The 19,544-nt window shown below is 45.2% G+C and overlaps 1 protein-coding gene across 27 annotated transcripts in view; it reads left to right on the forward strand.

The window, feature by feature from the left end:
* The window catches only part of KCNMA1 (potassium calcium-activated channel subfamily M alpha 1), a 722,512-nt gene that overhangs the window by 647,191 nt on the left and 55,777 nt on the right, over positions 1–19,544 (forward strand). For all 27 annotated transcript variants that reach the window (XM_076010104.1, XM_076010105.1, XM_076010108.1 and 24 more), the window contains 2 exons: positions 1,228–1,452; positions 4,973–5,165. In XM_076010104.1, coding sequence (XP_075866219.1) covers positions 1,228–1,452; positions 4,973–5,165 — 418 coding nt within the window. The remainder of the gene's footprint in view (positions 1–1,227; positions 1,453–4,972; positions 5,166–19,544) is intronic.

Consider the following 19,544-nt stretch of genomic DNA (forward strand, 5'->3'; position numbering starts at 1 on the left):
AAGCATTGTAAGCCACATGGGGCCATTCCGGCATGCAGTGGGAGGCAGTGGACCAAGAGAGGCAGAGAAAGGCCCATGGCTGGCCTCCTTGTAATGTCACCATCTTCACTAGCACAATGAGCCAGAGGGCCAGCAGCGGCTGACCATTTGTATTTCCTGGAAAGTTGGGGGTTCCTCCTCTAAATAGGGTGATTGTCTCCTTTGTAGATAAAGGTCTGGAGTTGGAGGAAGACATCGGCCTGTTGCTCTTACTGATCTATCTCTAGCCCATTTTAATGATTATTTGAGGGGTCTTTCTCTGAATAATTTATGCAAAGAGGGCCCCTCAAGGAATGCCTCTGAACCCCCAAGGCAGCATTGGACAGGGGTCAGCAAACTTTTTCTGCAAAAGGTTTTATAATCAATAATGTATGTTTTGCAGGCCATACGATCTCTGTTTCAACTAATCAGCTCTGCCTGTTGTAGCATAAAAGCAGCCATAGGCAATAGCTAAATGTATGAGCTTGGCTGTGTTCCAGTAAAACTTTATGGGAATTTGAATATCATATAATTTTTACATATTATAAAATAGTCTCCTTTTGATGTTTTTCAACCATTATGAAGTGCAAAAGCCGTTTCTATCTCACTGGACATACAAAAGCAGGTGGTGGAACAGATTTAGCCTGGGGGTCATGGTTTGCCACTCCTGGCTTCGGATGTCATGTTCTGCCTGCTGATGCAATGAGGTACAGACATCTCACTGATTAGTCTAGAACTCCACACTCAGATTTCTCGAGCTGAGACCAACACAGAGATTTATCATCATCTCAGCAAGAGAGCCAGAAAAGGCAGCTCATTTTATCAAAAATTTCATGGAAACTGAGACTTCCCTTTCCAAATAACATAAATATTCCTTTTCCTTCTTATTCGCCCTCCCTAAAAATAATTACGAAAGTTCTGCTTACATATATATCTATGGCATATCTTTCTTAAATCTTTTGTTGAAGGAGAGAGCAATATGTGCAGATACATGTTTAGATATATGTACTACATAAATATAATACATACACACACTCAAATTACAGATAAATATGGCATGTATATAACATCGATGAAATAAAAACAATAGCACATAGTAAGCACTCAGCAAATGTTTACTTGATTCGTCGCACAAATATTTTTTTTCACTCCTTACAACAGCCCTGTGGGGTCTCCTCTGCAGCACTCACACCTGTCTCTCTGTTGCAGACTCGCAGCGAAGCCGCCATGACTGTCCTGAGTGGCCACGTCGTGGTCTGCATCTTCGGTGATGTCAGCTCAGCCCTGATTGGCCTCCGGAACCTGGTGATGCCGCTCCGTGCCAGCAACTTTCATTACCACGAGCTCAAGCACATTGTGTTTGTGGGCTCTATTGAGTACCTCAAGCGGGAATGGGAGACGCTTCATAACTTCCCCAAAGTGTCCATATTGCCTGTAAGTCCAAGGTCACATTATTGATGCTTTTTCTTCTTCTTTTCATTCACAACAGAAAAATCCCAGATGGATGTAATAGTGGTAGCTTTGATCATGCCTCTGCTGCTTCATCTGGGTATGGGCCTGAGGACTCAGCACTTCCCCTGTGCTCTGTCTAGGAAAATCCAAACCCTGGGAGACCTTATTAAAAGGAATTTGCAGCCAAGTTCAGTCCCTCATCAGGGATGAAGTTTTAGCTTGTATCAAATGTATTAACCATATCAGGGTCTAAACGCTCTCTTGCTCCTGTCCACACAAAACCTAGAGCATTTTAATATTGTGATGCTTATCATAAAAATTTACTTATAGAACCATTCATAGCATTTTACTCACTGATTAATGCTTGGAGAAAGCTTGATCTGTTCCACCTCCTATTTTAACTAAATAAATGTAAATAACCGAGTTCTTTATTTCTGCTGTACAGAAGGCCAGCCCCTTCTGTGGGCCAGCCCCCAATCCCTATTCATTTAGAAGCCCAGCAGTGTTTTCATTGTTGTGCGTGTGTGTGCACGTGTGTATGTGCACGTATGTGTGATATTCTTGATTACAGAACACTAGGACCCCAATCTAAAAGGAACAATTTGGGAATCTACAATTTAGTATAAAGATATGGAATATATGACTTAGGAGTCGTGTTACTAACTACTTCCTAATCATAATCAATGTATTTTCTACAAACTTTCAAAAAATTGTAGAGCATTGTGCATTTCAAAATTTGATGTAGTTCTCTATGTCTCAAGTTCATGCAAATATCACTTATCCTCCAGAAATTTTTCTTGTGAGTTCACATCCCTAAAACTGAGGAACATGGATTTCTCTACCTGTCATGAGGTCTGTGTTTTTCCCGAAAATATGGAGCTAAAATCCATTATTTCTATTACCAACTTCCTAAACCTCAGAAATGCAAAAAAAAAAAGCCAAGTAATATAATTCATTAGAGAACATGTAAGAACCTATCTACAACTGCTACTCATTAGTAGCCACCGTTTGTCTTCACATCATGCCTGGTACAATAGGGACTCAAAAAATATTTAGAAGAGTGAGAAAAAGTATCAGATAGATCTGCTTTGAATGCAGGACTATAAATCTGCTGCCTTAGTGAACAGCTGTAGTTGAAAATAGCAACCTATAGATAAATAAATAGTTATACACACAGAAGAACATAAACATATATTTTGCTAATTTCCGAAATATGGTAGATTTGATTATATAGTTCTATAATTACCTTCGTACATGTGCTTTCCCACATGGTCTTCTGAGCTCTAAAAGTATCTTTGTAAAGAATATATTATTTTGCTAAGATACATGAATCTGTGTGGTGTGTGTGTGTGTGTGTGTGATATTTAGTATTTGCGTATGTGTGTGTTGTCTGTATATATGTGTGTGTTTCCTTCTGAGTGCCCTTGTACACATTCACTCATCTGCCTTTATATGTATAAATGAGCTCTCATATTTTCAGGTCGTTTCCAAACCCTCCAAAATTTAGCATACTCAAGCACAACAGATGTGCACAACATGGGCCTTCACCTGTGTCTTCGCATAGGTCATTGTTTAAATAGTGCCCTACATAAAGGGCCAGCCCAGAGAAACCTAAGAGGTGTCTATGTATGTCATTTGTATTTCTTGTGGTTTGAAATCATGTGCATGCAACTGCACAGGGATTGTCTTATATCACAATTACTGCTGGCTTCTCTACAAGGTGAAAATTAAAAGAATATGGATGCAGGCAATTGAAGCTTATGCACTGGCAAAATGATTCAGGAAGTTGGTCAGACTTATTTTGTACCAAGAGATCATAGGAGAAGGGGGCATTCTTCTTGTTCTTTCAAGAGATACTGCCCCAGAGCTTGGAACTAGTAACTTCCCAGCACACACAGAACTAAATGTCCCTTCTCCCTCAGTTCTACTTTGCAGCAATATTTGGGGGGCTGAGAATAGAATCATGACTGCCACTGAGTCATTAAACAGGGTTAATGGGGTCCATTGCTCCAGCCAAGTCCTATCTTCTCAAAGCCACTTCTCCAGAAAGGGAGATGAGAGGAAGCCATCCAGAGAGAGATTTATGGCTGTTGGCAAACCCTCACGCCAACTGGGATTTCCACGCAGGATAAGTAAAAGCTAGATTCAGAATGGAGGACAGGGAAGCTGGTACCTGTACAGGAACCCCAAAATTATGCTCCTGGCCACCTAGAAGCTATGACACAGGATGGCCCTGATTAGTTTTGCTGTGGTTCCTCCTGAGGACACAGAGAATATGGAGGTCATGCCCTATCTTTCAACACCAACCCTTCTATTTTACCTGTGGTTGCATTCCCGGATTCTCTGTCATTACCTCTGGGATCTGGGCTTTTCCCACTGTCTTTTGTTGCTATTTGATTATGTTTAAAAACATCTGTTTACTGGCTCATCTATTTTTAATTGCACTAGTAATATACAGATAAGTTCTTGTTATAAAATATTCAAACAATACGGAAGTATATAAAGTCACAAGCAAACTTTCCCCTTCACCTGCTCAATCCTATTCCCCTCCCCAGAGGTAATTACTGTTATTAGTTTAGTGGGTATTTTTCCTGTGCTTTCTCTCTGAATTTTACATACATTTATAAATATATTTATGAACATGTAGTTTTATTTTATGGGTTTTTTTAAACATAAATGAAGCTATACTTTTTAAATTGTTCTAGAACTCTGTTTCTTTTATCTCAGAGATCCTTCCAAGCTGATGCCTGCATGGAGAGCTAGTACCTGCTGCATAGGCTTCAATTGTACACGTGTCCAAAAGTGTACTTTATGCTAATAATGACAATTAGACCATTTCCTTGGGTTTTCTTTTCTTGCTGAAAAATGCCACAAAACTATATGGCTTGAAGCTTAGTTTTTTTCCATCTCCCCTTTGCCAGATGCACGTTAATTCCACTGCCTCCCCTCGCCTCCAAATAAAAATCGAGCTGGTCTCCAGCCCCACCTCCTCACTCCATGCTCACGGGCCATTTCCCCTTGGTTGCATTGGAGCTGCTGTCTTTTGCCCGAGACAGGAGTGACCTGCTATTAAATAAACAGGCATTTGCAACCCACCCCCTCGTTACATTCTGAAAGCCAGAGGTTGCCACAGGACAGTTACTTAAATCAAGACAATTTCCAGGCAGGAAGAAGATGTAGAACCCTGGCATTATTCCTCTCCTGCGTTTGTTAGTAATAGCTTGATTGAGTATTGAGAGCGAGCCTAAAATGCTGCCATCAGCACCGACTACCCTTTAGATTAGCACACAGCTCCTATTCCCTTGAATGTAGTTAGGCCAGCTTAATGTCAAGGCATAAAAAAGATACTTGTTAAATAATTTCCCCAAAGCTCCAGCTCAATCTTTAATTTGTTTTTATTATTTTTTTTCCCTCTCTCCCTCTCCTCTTTCGGTCTTACTTTTGCTTCTCTCTCTCTCTCTCTTGCTTCCTCTCTCTCTTTTTTCTTTCCTCTATGCCAAAGGGTACGCCATTAAGTCGGGCTGATTTAAGGGCTGTCAACATCAACCTCTGTGACATGTGCGTTATCCTGTCAGCCAATCAGAATAATATTGATGATACTTCGCTGCAGGACAAGGAATGCATCTTGGCGTCACTCAACATCAAATCTATGCAGTTTGATGACAGCATCGGGGTCTTGCAGGCTAATTCCCAAGGTAAGGACAGCCTGTAATACTTCTTTGCTGTGCCTACGGGGGACAGGGGCTGGCAAGAGGGATATCCTTCACTCAGTAATTCAAAGAGGCTCACATCAGCCTGCCTGGCAGTGAAACCTGCGGTTGCTGTGATGGCTTTCAAAGGGACATCTGCTGCCTCTTCTTGCCATCCCAGGACGCAGGCTCAACCTGATCACCCACACACAGACTAGGTTGCCTTCCCAGAGAATAAACTAGTCTTTAAATGGCCACCCCCCCCCAGCCTGCCCAGACAGTGGCTTTGTGAGCAGAGTTATCAGCTAAATGTCAGAGCACTGAAAAGATGCTGGCTGCACAATTCCCAGTGTTGTATCCCAGTGTGTGTTTTTGCCATTGAGCTGGGATGTGGGTGTTACGCTTTGCCATTGTTCGAGCTGCCTCTAACACCCTGTCGACTGGGAGATGGTGATCTCCAAGAGTGGGGACTCTACAGACACTAAAAGTCATTTAGCAAGAGGTGACACTTGTTAGCCCATGCATTTTCCTGTAGGAGACACAACAGCTTCAAATGACACACATCTGCCTTTCTGCTCTGCCCCCAATCTTCCCTGTCATTTGCTCTGGGATCCTGGGCAGGTGGTTACAAGTAAAGATGTCATCTGAGAGTCTCAGAGAGTCAGCACAGCAAAATCCCCAGAAAAACGACCTTAGCAATCAGGATCTGGCAGGATGGGATGCAAAGCATGTTCCTCTGAATGACACCTCTATGTAGGCTTGCCATGAACGGTAGGGTCCTTGTCACTGGTGGTCTGCTGGAGGGGTGGCATTGGCTGCCTGATGGGGGCCTGGTCCCATCATCCCATACTGGAAGGGTGAAGGAGCACAGCCCACGAGAACCACAGCTACTGGGATATGAAGTACCACCTTAGTGATAGCTGAGCAAGTGTCTAATGACACCCCCGCCCCATGCAGAGCTTTCTAGAAGCTCAGCTGGATCATGCAGCCTGGATTTGTGCTACATTATCTTTTGTTAACTCAGCATCAACACCCCTTCCTTCTGACATCTGCTCAGCACTGCAGCAAAGTCAGTAATAGCAGTGCCTCCAATCCTCCTCCCTGCATGGTTGTAGGCTAGATTTGGCCAGGGGAGGAAGGGCACTGGAGGGAGATTTGGAAAGTGGAAGAGAGAGAGAGACCTTGATTCTTTGGAGGCAGCTGCCACCAAATCCTGGTAGACTCAGGTTCAAAGCAGCTCCCAGGGGAGCTCTCTGAGAGCCAATGTCTTCACTGCTGGGGGCTGAGAAGGGGAGGTTGGAGCTTCCCTCAGAATCTTGAGATTCACAATAGCTTCTGGCCAAGTTCGAAAGAACCTTCCACTTTGGTGCCACATGTGAAATGGCTTCTGTCCTTTTGACATAGCCCCGACGCAGCCTAAAGGCTAATTTTGACCTCTTCACTCCACCATCCTCCCCGCCACCCCCAAATCTAAATCTTGGTACCCATCTGTTCAGCTGTGCCCACAGGGGAGAGCAACGAGTCCAGGCCCTAAGAGCAGCCTGAGCTCTTCCTACCAGCTGCGGACTGAGGAGGCAGAGCCTGCCTCCTACACAGCCTGCCCAGGCAGCACAGGTAGGAAGGTGTGAGAAGACAGGGAGTGGCCTGCTGGGAGGTAGAAGAGGCCAGCTGGCTTCTGGCTCCTGCCTTTAAGCCCTTGCTTTCAATATCTGTCTCACCTAGCCCACCCCCTCGCCCCATATGGGCATTACCTGGGGCGGGAGCTCTTTGGAAATGCAGAATCTCATGGCCCACCCCACACCTGCTGGGTCAGAATCTGCATTTAACAAGATCCTCAGGTGACTCCAATAGAATATGCTGCTTGAAGGCACTAAAGAAACATGACCAACTCTGTGAGATGCTCCTCCTCTCCTGGGGAGGAAGGAGCCACTGAGGGGAATGGAAAGAAGAGGAAGCAGCAATCCTCCCTCTGAGTGGAGGTGGAAGTGAGCCAGAGGGGGCAGGAGACACTCCCTCTGCCCGGCTGCCTGCTTCAGTCATCATGATTCCAGGGCCATAGATTAGAGTCTCAGTGTGTAATTCGGTTACATGTGCATCTGATATAGGTGCTGCTTCCAGCTCCCTTCAACCTTATCCCAGCCTCTCAGATCCTATGTAAAGGCCAAACTGATGAAAATGCTTCTACTCTCCAGTGCTCAAAAGCAGTCTTTATTCTTTTCAGTACAGCCATAAGCATGAAAAATAGGTTTTGGCAGGAAATATGGAGGACGAAGAGAGGGAGCTCAGTTTTCCTCCAAAGGAAAAAAAAAAGCACTCTTTCTCTTATACACACACGTGTACACTGCTGTGATCTGAGTGTTTGTGTCCCCCATCCAAAAAAAATTCATATGTTGCAGCCCTGATCTCAATGGGATGGCATTAGGAGGTATGAACTTTGGGGGTGATTAGGTTATGAAGAAGGTTATTAGTCCCCCTCATGAATGGGACTAATGTACTTATAAGAGAGGCCCAAGAGAGAGCCCTCAACTCTTCGAACTTGTGTGGGCACAGTGAGAAACTCTCTCCAGACACCAAATCTGCTGGCACCTTGGTCTTGGACTTCTCGGCCTCCAGAATGATGAGAGATACATTTCCATTGTCTGTAAGGCACCTGCTTTGTGGTATTCCTTGTAGTGGCTTGAATGGGCTGAGACACACTCACAAGAAAAGAAGGCGGGGTGGGGGGTGTTGCTGTGCTCAGCAGCGATTCTCCTAGACCCCTGTCCACAGTGGAGGGGGCATCTGGCCCCACCGGCCAGCAGTCTGTCCTGCTTTTGAGGAGAGAGCGTGGAAGCTGTGGGCCCACTGAACCCCGGTCCCCTTGTTTTCTTATCCTGTTTGCCCCTCTCTTGGTTTCTAACATCATCCTTGGTGACTCTCTGACCTTCCAAAGGCACTGGTATAGCAGTGGCTGTCAACACAGAATTCTCTTCCTCCCTAGCACTTACATCTGGTCGCTGACCCTGTCCCCTGTCCCCTGACTCCTTGGGCTCCTCTCAGCCTGGGGGCCAGATGGAAGAGCTGAGTTTCCTTGTCACTTGTCACTTTTTCTTTGAAACCCCTTTGACCAACTTGCATGCTCATTGGCTTCGGACACTTTTGCCATCCTTCATCTGGGTATTTGGCATAACCAAGCTCCAAGAGGATAGGAATTAGAGGAAACAAAGGGGATTTCATGGTACTCATCATTTTGGGAACAAATTGAACTTCCTCTGAATGATAACTGCACGGATCTCTGGCGCTGCCACCCCCACTTTCATTACTATGTATTCTGCAGGCCTTTATGAAACCCTGCCCTCTGCTTTGTCTGGAGACAGATGTTATTATCTTCCAAGAACCCCGCTGGACAGAAACGTGGAATCAGGACACATGTTGTGCTCTTGAGCAGAATATTCATGCAATCTTAGGGATGGTTTTTCTAACATGATGCAACTTAACATGAAAAACATGTCTTAACATGGAGAAAGTAGAGCTTTCATCAGACACTTGCCACTGCGTGTTATTAGAGCCCCTGGACTGAGATAAAACCCCTCTTTCCTCTTCTCTCCTCTTTTCACGTTCCCTTTTGGTGTCACTTTTCTAGCCCACATGGTGTCAGAACAGACCTGGCCTAGGGATTCTGGACCAGACACTTTCTGAAAAGATCTGAGATGCGATGGCTGGTTGTCAAAAACAATTACAGGAGAAGGCGGCAAACCCCAAGCCGGATGGCGCATCCGCCGTGAGAGTGGGGTCTATGAGATGCAGTTTTAATATACAGCAGGCACCACCGCAGTGACAATTACATAAAGCAGGTGAAGCTGCTTCTTGCTGGTCAGCAAACATCAGCTCAGAACCACTTTACAGCTCTTTACCAGCAACTAAGTGCCTTTATTTACAGAGTGCCTGTCACTTCCCTTTGGCTGGAGAGCTGGTGTATTATTTAGCACGCATTTATCTGGGGAAAACATTTCAATTTAAATCAGCTGGTACAACAGTGGCTCTTGCCAGACCGTTTCCCTGTGGTTGGGAAAGACAAGAACTGAGTCTGATCTTGGGAGGCGGGGGAGGAGCAGGGGCAGGCAGGGGCCGATCTCAGAGCGCCGCCTGCACTTGTACCTGAAATGAGGGGGCGCTCAGTGGGTTTCCCGTTCTGCTTTCACGTCGAGTTATGAAATGAGCATCTTATCGCGCCTTCCTGCTTACCCTTCCAGGAAGGGTAACTCCTAAGGGAAAGAAAGGGGAATAAACGATTGTTCCCTGTGCACCAGGCACCAGAAAGGCCCAGAACACAAAGGTGACTGGGATTCAGCTGCTCCCTATGCTTGCTGGGCTCAGGTGGGTGGAGGAGACGTCCCCATAGGCAACTACGGTGGCAGTGAGACAAGGACCAGGCTAGGTATAGAGGAGCACCGGGGGCTTCTCATTTGACACATTTCGAGGAGTTGAGAAAGGGCTTCTAAGAAGAGGTGACATCTGTGGATGACTTGAATACATGTGGCTACGGGCACCTGAAATGTGGCCAGTGTGACTGAGGAACTGAATTTTTCCTCCCACTTAATTTCAATAAATGTAAATTTAAAGCAACATGTAGCTAGTGGCTGCCATACTGGACAGCACAGGCCTAGAGCATAGACTTGTCCCGCTAAGTGTTTGGATTTGGGGGAGTCACTAAAGATTTATAGGAAGAGGGTACTGATCTTCGTATTTGAAAAGATAACAGGCAGAAATATGAGCATAGTTTATAGGTGGGGGCAGTGGAGGCATGAGCTCTATAAGAAAACCATGCATGGGACTTACAAGCTTTGTAAGAAGACCATGCAGTGGTCTAGCTGGCGTGGGATGGGGCCAACGGGGAAGCTTTGGTAGGGAAGGCAGACAGAAATTGAGCTGGATTTGAAGCACAGGAAGATAGCTGTTGAAGGCCAGTTGGACAGGAAGGAGGATGGAGGAACAAGGGTGAGGAGCTGGGGATGAAATTGGAGGTTGGCCACCAACCTCCAATGGATGTTGGATGTAGCAGCAATGAAGTAAGCGGAGGACCCAAGAGCAGAAACAGGCTTGGAAAAGAAGGTTGAGAACTCAGTCCTGGTCCCATTGACTCGCTGGTGTCCAGCTGAGGTTGGAACCATGAAGCTGTCCTAGAACCAGGGAGCACAGCCTGCGAGGTGTCCCTCACAGTGCTTGGCAGGAAGAGAAGTAGGAGTTGGCTTTAGCTTGAGATGGGAATTCGCAGGAGGCAAAGGATTCCAGGGTGCTGCGAAGAGGATATGAAAACAAGTGGCCACTGGGGCTAAGCCAGCAGCTGGAGAAGTCAGACTGGGAGGTGGGGCTTCTAGACCCAGAGGCCAAGAACAAAGCAGGGGATATATCCCTGTGAGTCAAAGAGCAAGAGTGTGGATTAAGCTGTGGGAGAGCCAAAGGGTGGGACTTGTGCTCACAAAGGGGAATAGGTGATGGCCTCAGAGAAAGAAATATTCCCTGCGGAGCCAGAGAAGAGCTCAGTGGCATTACACCGAAGACAGTTCTTCCCCATGAAAGCTCTGGGCCTGCAGCAACGCCCTTCTGAACACTGCTAACACCACCACCAACAGCAATGACCATCGTAATGATAATGTCAGTGTTAATGCACATTTGTTGTATGTGGTAGGCATTTCCCAATCAAGAAAATATGCATTTTTTTAGATCCCTGGTTTTCACCCTTGGTTGCATGATGTACTCACTTGAGACACTTTAAAAATATCGATGCCTAGGTTGCACTTCAGCAAGTGTGATTGCATCAGTCTGTTGTACAACCTGTGCTCCTGGAGTTTTATAAGCGCCCATCTGGTCCCCATGTGCAGCCGGGGCTGGGAACTGCTGCCCTCCCTTGGTGCTCCTCAGAGGAGGGCTGTGAGGTCGGGAGGTCACAAGTTCAATTGTAAAGATGAGGAAACCGAGGCTTAGAGAAGTTAACTAATGATTTTCACCCAGGTCTCCCAGCCTGGGGAACCGGGATCCTAACTATTAAATCATTTTGCTTTGTTAGGACAATTCTGTTGGGTCAGCTTGATGGTCTCTACCCTTCCTTTCATATTATTTTGGATTGTTATCAGCTTCCCTAAGATTTGAAAAGCCTTAAGTGGAGAAAAAAGGGGGAGGCCACAGGCTCTGGCTGTTTTCTGCTAACTGGCCGGTTCCTGTCATATGTCTCAAGGTGATAAGTAAAGGATAGCAGTTGCACAGTGGACCTACCTTCTTCCCACCACAGCTTTTGAGAGGCAACAGAGCCAAGATCCAGCACTGCCCCACTGTGGAGCAGCACGTTGCTCGCCTCCAAAGCCAACAGTGTGCGCCTCTCACAGCCTGGGGCTCTTTAGGAAGATGGAGCTATGTGTGAATTTCAATGTCTGGGCTAAATTTGAATGTTGGTGTTAAGATTCCTCAGGGGAACCTTTCCTGCTAGCTGCGTTCATCTGATTCATGCTACCTGTCCTGTAGGTGTCAATCCCATGCCGTAGATGTTTATTAAGCACTTGGTGTGTGCCCAAACTGTGCACGGCAGGCATTGCTGGGGTGACAGGGAGCACAAGACACATTCCCAGTCTTATGTGACTTCCTATGCAAACGTATAACTCTGCTTCAGAAGGTTGGTTTACTGCCGGGAGGGAATTCCACTCTATGGGGCCAATATTGGGAGCAGAAAGAGGACAGTGGGTTTGAGAGACACTGAAAAAATGCATGGGATTTCAGCAGGTGGGGACAAAGAGTGCTGGCTGGAGTCAGGGAAAAATACTAGGAGGTCACCGGGGTGTGTCGGAGGGACAGGAATGAGTACGATCTGGCTGGAATACAGGGAGTGTGTGAGACGGCGGGGAGAGATGAGGCTGAAATGTGGGTTGGGCATGGAGGACCTCTTTTTCCTTTTTGAGTTACAAAGCTGTAAATAATATTTTATGAGCTTATGAGTTAGGAAGTTGTAAATAATTCAGTAGGCACTGGGGAGCTACAGAAGGTTTCAAAGCAAGAGAGAGATGGGCTTGGCCCCGAGCTTTAGGGAGATTGATCTGGCAGCCCCGTGAAGCATTGTTTGAGGGGGACAGGAACAGGCTGCCGTGACACTGGTCAGGGACTGTGGCTATCCAGAGGGAAGCCAGGTAATAGAATGGGAGTTGCTAGTGAGAGTCACTGCAGGTGTGAAACAGCCCGCATGGGGTGAGCTTCCTCCCTGGTGACGGGACTATGCTGCTCACAGGAAGAGGCCTGCAGAGAGCAGGGACAGGCTGCGGGGGAAGGCAGTACTGGGAGGGTTGGGTTTTAGTTGTGGTTCATCTCCACGGGGACGTGGTGGAAAATCCAGGTGGGCATGAAAAGCCAAAGGGCAGAAACAAAGTCCTGAATCCAGGAGAAGGTCGCTGCTAGAGATTAGGCCCATCACTCCTGCTCTAGGAGTGAAGAGAGCCTCAGGGCAGTGGGGGAAGATAGTTGAAGGATAGAAGTCAGAGGACCATTTTAGAGAGAGAGGACAGGAGGAACCACACGCCGAGTTGGGTCCCCAACATCCCAGAAGAGGGGCAAGCCGAGATATCCACTCCAGAACATGTGTCTGCTGCCTGGTTTCTCCTGCCTCTTCTAAGTTCATTTTTCTATATTCTGTGTCTTCTTATAGCCACCAAGTTAAAAAAAAAAATTACAATGGCTTACACACTACACACACACACACACACACACACACAGAGCACGGTTCCTCCCTGACCCGGAGTTAGAGTTTCACTAAATGAATGTCCACATGTGAGCTGAGGCTCTCCTTTGTCTGCATATCAACAAAGGTTAAGAGCCTCAAGTCGGAAATGACATTTTTCTTCGGAAGTATGGCAGCCGCACTCGGAGAGATGGCATTAATTGGGGGCAGAGGGTGCACCCTCCCCATACTAAAGTCTGAGTGAGATGTCATTTACGGTTCCAGAGAAGAAAATGAGGTTTCTGTTTTAGCTTTGTGTGAGACACCATGGATTAGGATCTCCAAATTCTTGGATGGCAAAAAGCAGCACTCAAAAGGACCCTCCTAAAATGGAACTCTGGGACAAAACCCTCAGGATGGAATGCACTGAGCACCTCTGTGCGTTATTTTTCAAATGATCAGTAAAGACAGGCTGGTGAGCCTTGTTGGCAAGAGTGTGATTTATTTTGAGCTGTGATTGTTTTATCCTGGTTGGTATGAGAGTGCACGTGTCAAGAGTGGTGAAGATTTGAAGGGAAAAATTGACAAAACCAAAGAATGTTGTAAAGGGGACAACCAGGACAGGAGAGTGCCTGGGCCACACGTCACTCGCCAAATGGTTAAGAGAACAAGGCTAGCAGACTTGAAGGGCCATTTTATCTTCTGCTCCTTGGGACTTTTGTCCCAGGACCAATGGCTAATAATGAAGGAGAACCAGATTTTAGCCCAGCACAAGGGAGACGTTTCCAGAGTAGAATGGACTAACTGAAAATGTAGAGAGCGCCGTATCACTGCATGTCCATTTGCCAAAGGAAAGTGACTGGCATGCTCTTGTTGATGAGAGGGAGATTGGACGGGATGAGTTCTGTGGTCCTTTATAACCTGAGGGTAACCAGTATTTTCTTGGTTTTTATGACATAGGGATCTGTGTTTTATATGATCTACGTTCTTACTCCAGAGGGAGAGCTATGGTGTTTGGCAGGATGGGGTCATGGGTCTTTTAGTGGAAGCGTTCACATCCTTCCTGGACAGTGCTGTCTTTGTGTCTATACATGGGGAGCGGCCGGCCTTGGGGTGAGCAGCTGCACATCTGGCTCTTACATTAATTGGACAGACCACCCCCTCTTCAACTCCCACGCCACCCGTCCACACCTGCCCTCTCTTCCCCGTGCTCGGCCTTCTTCCCCTTCTCCAAACCTGGCTTCCCCCACACCCTGGCTGCTCCCTCTTTCTTGCAGACACACCTATGCACAGATCCTCACACGCATTCTCCCTCGCTGAAATCCAAGAAGCATTTTTTCAGCTGCTCCCATATAACATTTCATTACCACAATATTCCCTCTCAATTCTGAAATGGCGGTGGGGGAGAAGCCATTTCTCTTTATACCCACCGAATGAACAAAGCTCAGTGCTAAAATATTTTTCTTCCGTTGTAACTGAAACTGCTGTTGGCTTCCGTCCCAAAAACCAGAAAGACAATTATACTTAACTGTTTAGAGATTTATAAATACCACACTGGAGTAGCCTCTAGGTAGTAACTTTAGATACCCAGCCCCATCATTTTCTTTTATTGGTTTGTGATTTAGATCTTATTTTGAGCCCTCTATAATAAGAGTAGTACATTTCATTAAAAGAGCTTACTAAACAATAAAGAAAATCTGGCTTAGGGCTCTGAGCAGGTCTCAAGTACAGAAAGGGGTCTGCCCTGCTACATTTCTTCTGTGGACATCACAAGATGAATCCTAGCGCAGGGTGCACGTGTATTTCAGCAAAGCGGCAATTGCAGCTGTTTTCTAAATGACTTCAACTTGGGAGAATTTCTCCTACACAGCATATTTCATCACATGAGAGATCCTCTTAAGACTGCCATTTACTATTATGGTAATATATTCCTAGTGAAAGAAACAGGGAAAAACAACAGCAGCAGCTGGAATGAGCGATCGAGAAACTTGGAACACTTTCTGAACCTGCGGGGGGCTTTGCGCCCTCCATACATGAAGGTCTTTCTTGGACAGTGGGTGTGGGGAAGAAAAAGTAAGAAAAGATGAAATAATCATTCCCTTCCAACTGCATGCAGAGCAGATTCACTTTCCCGCTTGGGCTGTGCCCAGCTTGGGACAACCACAGTGAAAAGAAACCTTAGCTTCAGAGACAGGAAACAGATGCGGGGTGGTATTGGAGCTGAACTCACTGTCTCAGCATCAGGCTCTGGCATGATGGTTTACTCCTCAACAAGTGGGTGCCTAGGTAAAGTGGCTTTTTAAAAATTGTACTTTTTTTTTTTTTTCTGATGAGCCATGCACTAGGCACAATCATAAACAATATCTCACGGCCGGGCTCAGTGGCTCACGCCTGTAATCCTAGCACTCTGGGAGGCAGAGGCGGGCGTATCATTTGAGGTCAGGAGTTCAAAACCAACCTGAGCAAGAGCGAGACCCCATCTCTACTAAAAATAGCAACAAATTAATTGGCCAACTAAAATTATATAGAAAAAAATTAGCCAGGCATGGAGGCCCATGCCTGTAGTCCCAGCTACTCAGGAGGCTGAGACAGGAGGATCCCTTGAGCCCAGGAGTTTGAGGTTGCTGTGAGCTAAGCTGATGCCACGGCACTCTAGCCCAGGGAAACAGAGTGAGACTGTCTCAAAAAACAAAAACAAAAACAACCCACAGTATCTCACTTAATCTCCCTGAAAACCTGCTGAGGCAGAGGTTACTATCTCCATTTCATAGGTGAGAAAATAGAGGCTCTAGAATATTAAGCACTTTTCCCCAAAGTCTTGTAGCTAGTGAAGAGTACATGGAGTTGATCTCCAAACTGATTTCAAAGTCTATGCCACATAGACTTTTCTTACCACATCAACTTGTCTTGTAAAAGACAAGTCTTGTCCTGGTGAGAAGGGGCCTGAATCTACACGTCTGCTTTCAAGGCTCCTAGAAGCTTCCCCAGAACAAACATTCAAGGGAGTGAAAGCACTCAAGGTATGCCAGCCTCACTCCTAAACTAACCCTCATGCCCAAGGGGCTGACCTTTGTTCTAAATATTTCTCATCCCCATGAATCTCCACTTTGTGAGTTTCTGGCCTCACCAGTACCAACAATGAGAGATACTGTTCCTCCTGAGTCTTGAGTCTTTACTGCTACATCAACTGGACAAACAAAGGTAGAGTTGGGGAAAATGTCAAGCATTCTGCTGAGCCTGTCTCTGTGAACAGTATGATTGTTTGAGCTTTTCTTTTCTTTCTTTCTTTCTTTTTTTTTTTTTTCTTGTTAATATAGATTTGACTTTGGAGCTGTCAGAAAGACAGTGGAATGTTTGAGATCCAGCCATTGCTTTCTTTGTTAGGAGACTTAACAAAATTTTTCCTAGTTTTATCTACTCCTTCCACTCTCCAGGTGGAAGTTTCCATAGAAGGCCATAGAAGAGATTGAATAGATATCTCTAGCCCTCAAAGTCTAGGCTCAGAAAATGGTCCAGAGAAAAAGTACCCTATGGGAAGAAAGTGCAGTTGTATGTCAGGGAAAGATAAAGGAAGTCTTATAATCCCATGGACTCTCTAAAACCCCTGGTGAAATTCTGGATAAGGATAGGTCAACCAACAGTTCTTTTCCTGAACATTGGTTTGGTTTACACCCTGTTCCTGGGGTTAGTGTCCTTGCTCTTTTCATATCTATGCCATCTTATAGATAATAGGATCTACAGGCAAAAGTGACAAAGATAACATACTAATAAAATAAGTTACACACTTGACAATATAAGGTTTGGAACATTCTAGAACACCTTGCAAAGATTATAATGCTTGTAATTTTCTGAGACATAGATTTAATCCATCTGCTGTGAAGGTAGCATGCATCCCTCAAGCTGGCAACCACTCCGTGTATTTTTTCTCTTCACCCATCTTTGTCTAGGCAAAAAAAAAAAAAAAAAAAAAATCATGTACACTTCTAAAACCTTTAATTTTTTTCATTAAAAGTGGCCCTGCAAAGAAGACAGCTGATTCATAAACTAAAATGTTCTGCATTTATAGAATATTTAAGGCTAGGAATGGTCCTTAAATCCTTCAACTGTATTTCATGAAATGTTCTGGAGGAAAATTATTCCTAGGATTCTAGAAAAGTAGTATAGTAGTCATGGAGCATCTTGTCACATTACCCCAACAAAGATTTTCTGCCAGATATTCTCAGTGCCACATGGATGTTGCCATACAGTGTGTTATGAGAAGGCAGAGGTTGCTTTGGGCTGCACTAGTCAGGGGAGGTCCAGGGCAAATGGACTTGGATTTGAAGTAGGTGGGATTATCAATAAGTAAGGGTGCCGATGGGCATGTGGGAAGGGCTGAAGCTGAGAGAGAGAAGGCACATAAGCAGGAAAGGCCAAGTGTATTTCACAAAGGGTCGCTTGGCTTTGTGTGTACCAATGATATAACCAAGGGGCGCAGAGCGCCCACCATGTCAAAGGAAATGATTGCACGTGACACCACTGTTAACTTGAATAGGCCCTCAAAAGAGCAGCCTGTTCTATTGTTTTACTCACCTCCTCACCTGCGCCAACTGTCAGAAATATTTTTAAATGCTTAGCACAGACCTCACACTGGGTAGACACTTAGTAGAGGTTTGTGTAGGCAGTGATACATGAATAAATAATTTAATCCCACTGTCTGTTGCATGCAGCCTGCTCTCTCTTAGTTTGCACTAACTGACACGAAGCAGCTCAATACCTTTATTTAAAAAAACCTGCACCTCCCCTCAAGGCTTCAATCTTCCTTCATTTATCTGACAGCTGGGCACTGGGCAAGGGTCACAAAGATCAAAGATGTTGAACTTGTGTGTAGGAGCCTTGGTCAGACAGCTAAGTTGTCTCTAGTATAAATTGTCCCATTCCTTTAACCTTTACTAATAGCTCCTGGCCCTCAACCTTTGACTGGTCTGACTGCATATACTGTGACACAGTATCAGCCCGAGGCCTGAAGAGGCAGTAGGACTGAGACCTCCAAAGTTCCATAAAGGGCAGAAAATATCTCTGCTTTCTGCTCCAGGGAGCTCCGAATGGTTCCTGAGAGCTGCCCTGGCCATGCAGCAATGGACTTTCCTCTCAGCAGTAGACAGGAGCAGGAGCAGCTTTGGAAGACGGGATTCATAGTGGTGAATCACAAACATGGCTGTCAGGGAGCCAGCTTTTAAATCCTAGTTCTGTCAATCAGGTGTGACTTGACTTTGGATAAACACTCCGAATTTCACTTCTTCATCCATAAAGCGGGGTTTGTTAAAATGACCTCACCCAAAGATGCTGAAGAATCAGTGTGTGGATTCAAAGAGATGACGGCTGCAGAGGGTTTTATAAAAAACATCGAGGGCTATAGTGATAGCACTTTTGCTGTCAGATTTAATTATGGCACATGTGGGGTCTGGGACAGACAGCTTGGGTTTGAATCTCAGGTCTGCCGCTAACTAGGGCTGTGCAAACTATTTAACCTGTTTGTGACTCAATTTTCTCACTGAGAATACAAGTGCACCTGGCTCATCCTGTTGCTGTGAGAATTAAATGAGATATAGGGATTTTTGTTGTCCGGACGGGTACCTTCAAGTAAGTCAGAAAAAGCCACTCCTTTCTCAAGATACTTTATTTCCATCTGTTGAAAAATTGTCATAATGTACTGATTATGTTTGAACAATACACTTTTCGGCCATCTGCTAGGGAAAAGTATTGTAATAAATATGCAAATATACTATGTTCATGACATGAGGGGTGCCCACTTAGATTAACTATTGTGCAGTGCCCAACCTTCAAAACTATACATGGCAGCCCTGAGTGAATGGATGTAAAGCACTTAGTGCCTAAGATGTAGGTGGAGATTAAGCAATGCTGCCTATTTTTGTTATTATAATTACTGGACAGTTTTACCATTTTTTTTCATTTTTCCCCCAAAATGAACAAATAACAAGGTATTATCCATTTGTACCTAGCAGCTGGAATGACCACTGACTCTGTCTATAAATATGCATAGAAAATAGATGATAGTGGAAACCAAGATACATTTGGGAGTTGAGCAGTCCAGGTAAGGTAGACTTACACAAGCCTACCGAGGAGTTGAGGAAGAACTGGGTGGATTACCAGTGCATCCTGGGAGTTTCCCCTGAGTTGAACAGGCTAGCATGGCCCCATACAACGGAACTTCTTGCTGAAGCAGAGACTAGGCCTGGAACAGCTCCCTGACAAAAGACTCATACACTTCCAATCTACACCGATTGGTTCTGGCAGGAGCCCTGCCCGTGGTGAAGCGACACATTCCAGAGTTGCTACTGGCAGAGTAGGACCCATGCTACTTCACCTAGATGACAGTGGCACCTGGCTTTCCTCCTTTGACTCTTTTTTCTCACAAAAGAGTAATTTTGCTCTCAGCCAGGAGACCTGTAGCATATTAGTTCCTAACTGGGGAAAGGGTCTTGCAACCTTTTTAATATCTAATAAAATTATGCATCTTCTCTTTGTTCCTCCCCCCACCTCCTCATAGATATATGAAGATATATTTGCATATAATTTCAAGAGGTTTACCTAGCTCAGTGGTTTTCTTCCCCCTGCCAGCTTTACTGAAGTATAATGGACAAATAAAAATTATATATGTATAAATTATATATATACAATTTTATATATATTCATATATATTAAAT

The sequence above is a fragment of the Microcebus murinus genome, chromosome 14 (genome assembly GCF_040939455.1).
Source record: "Microcebus murinus isolate Inina chromosome 14, M.murinus_Inina_mat1.0, whole genome shotgun sequence".
In the NCBI taxonomy this organism is placed as follows: Eukaryota; Metazoa; Chordata; class Mammalia; order Primates; family Cheirogaleidae; genus Microcebus; species Microcebus murinus.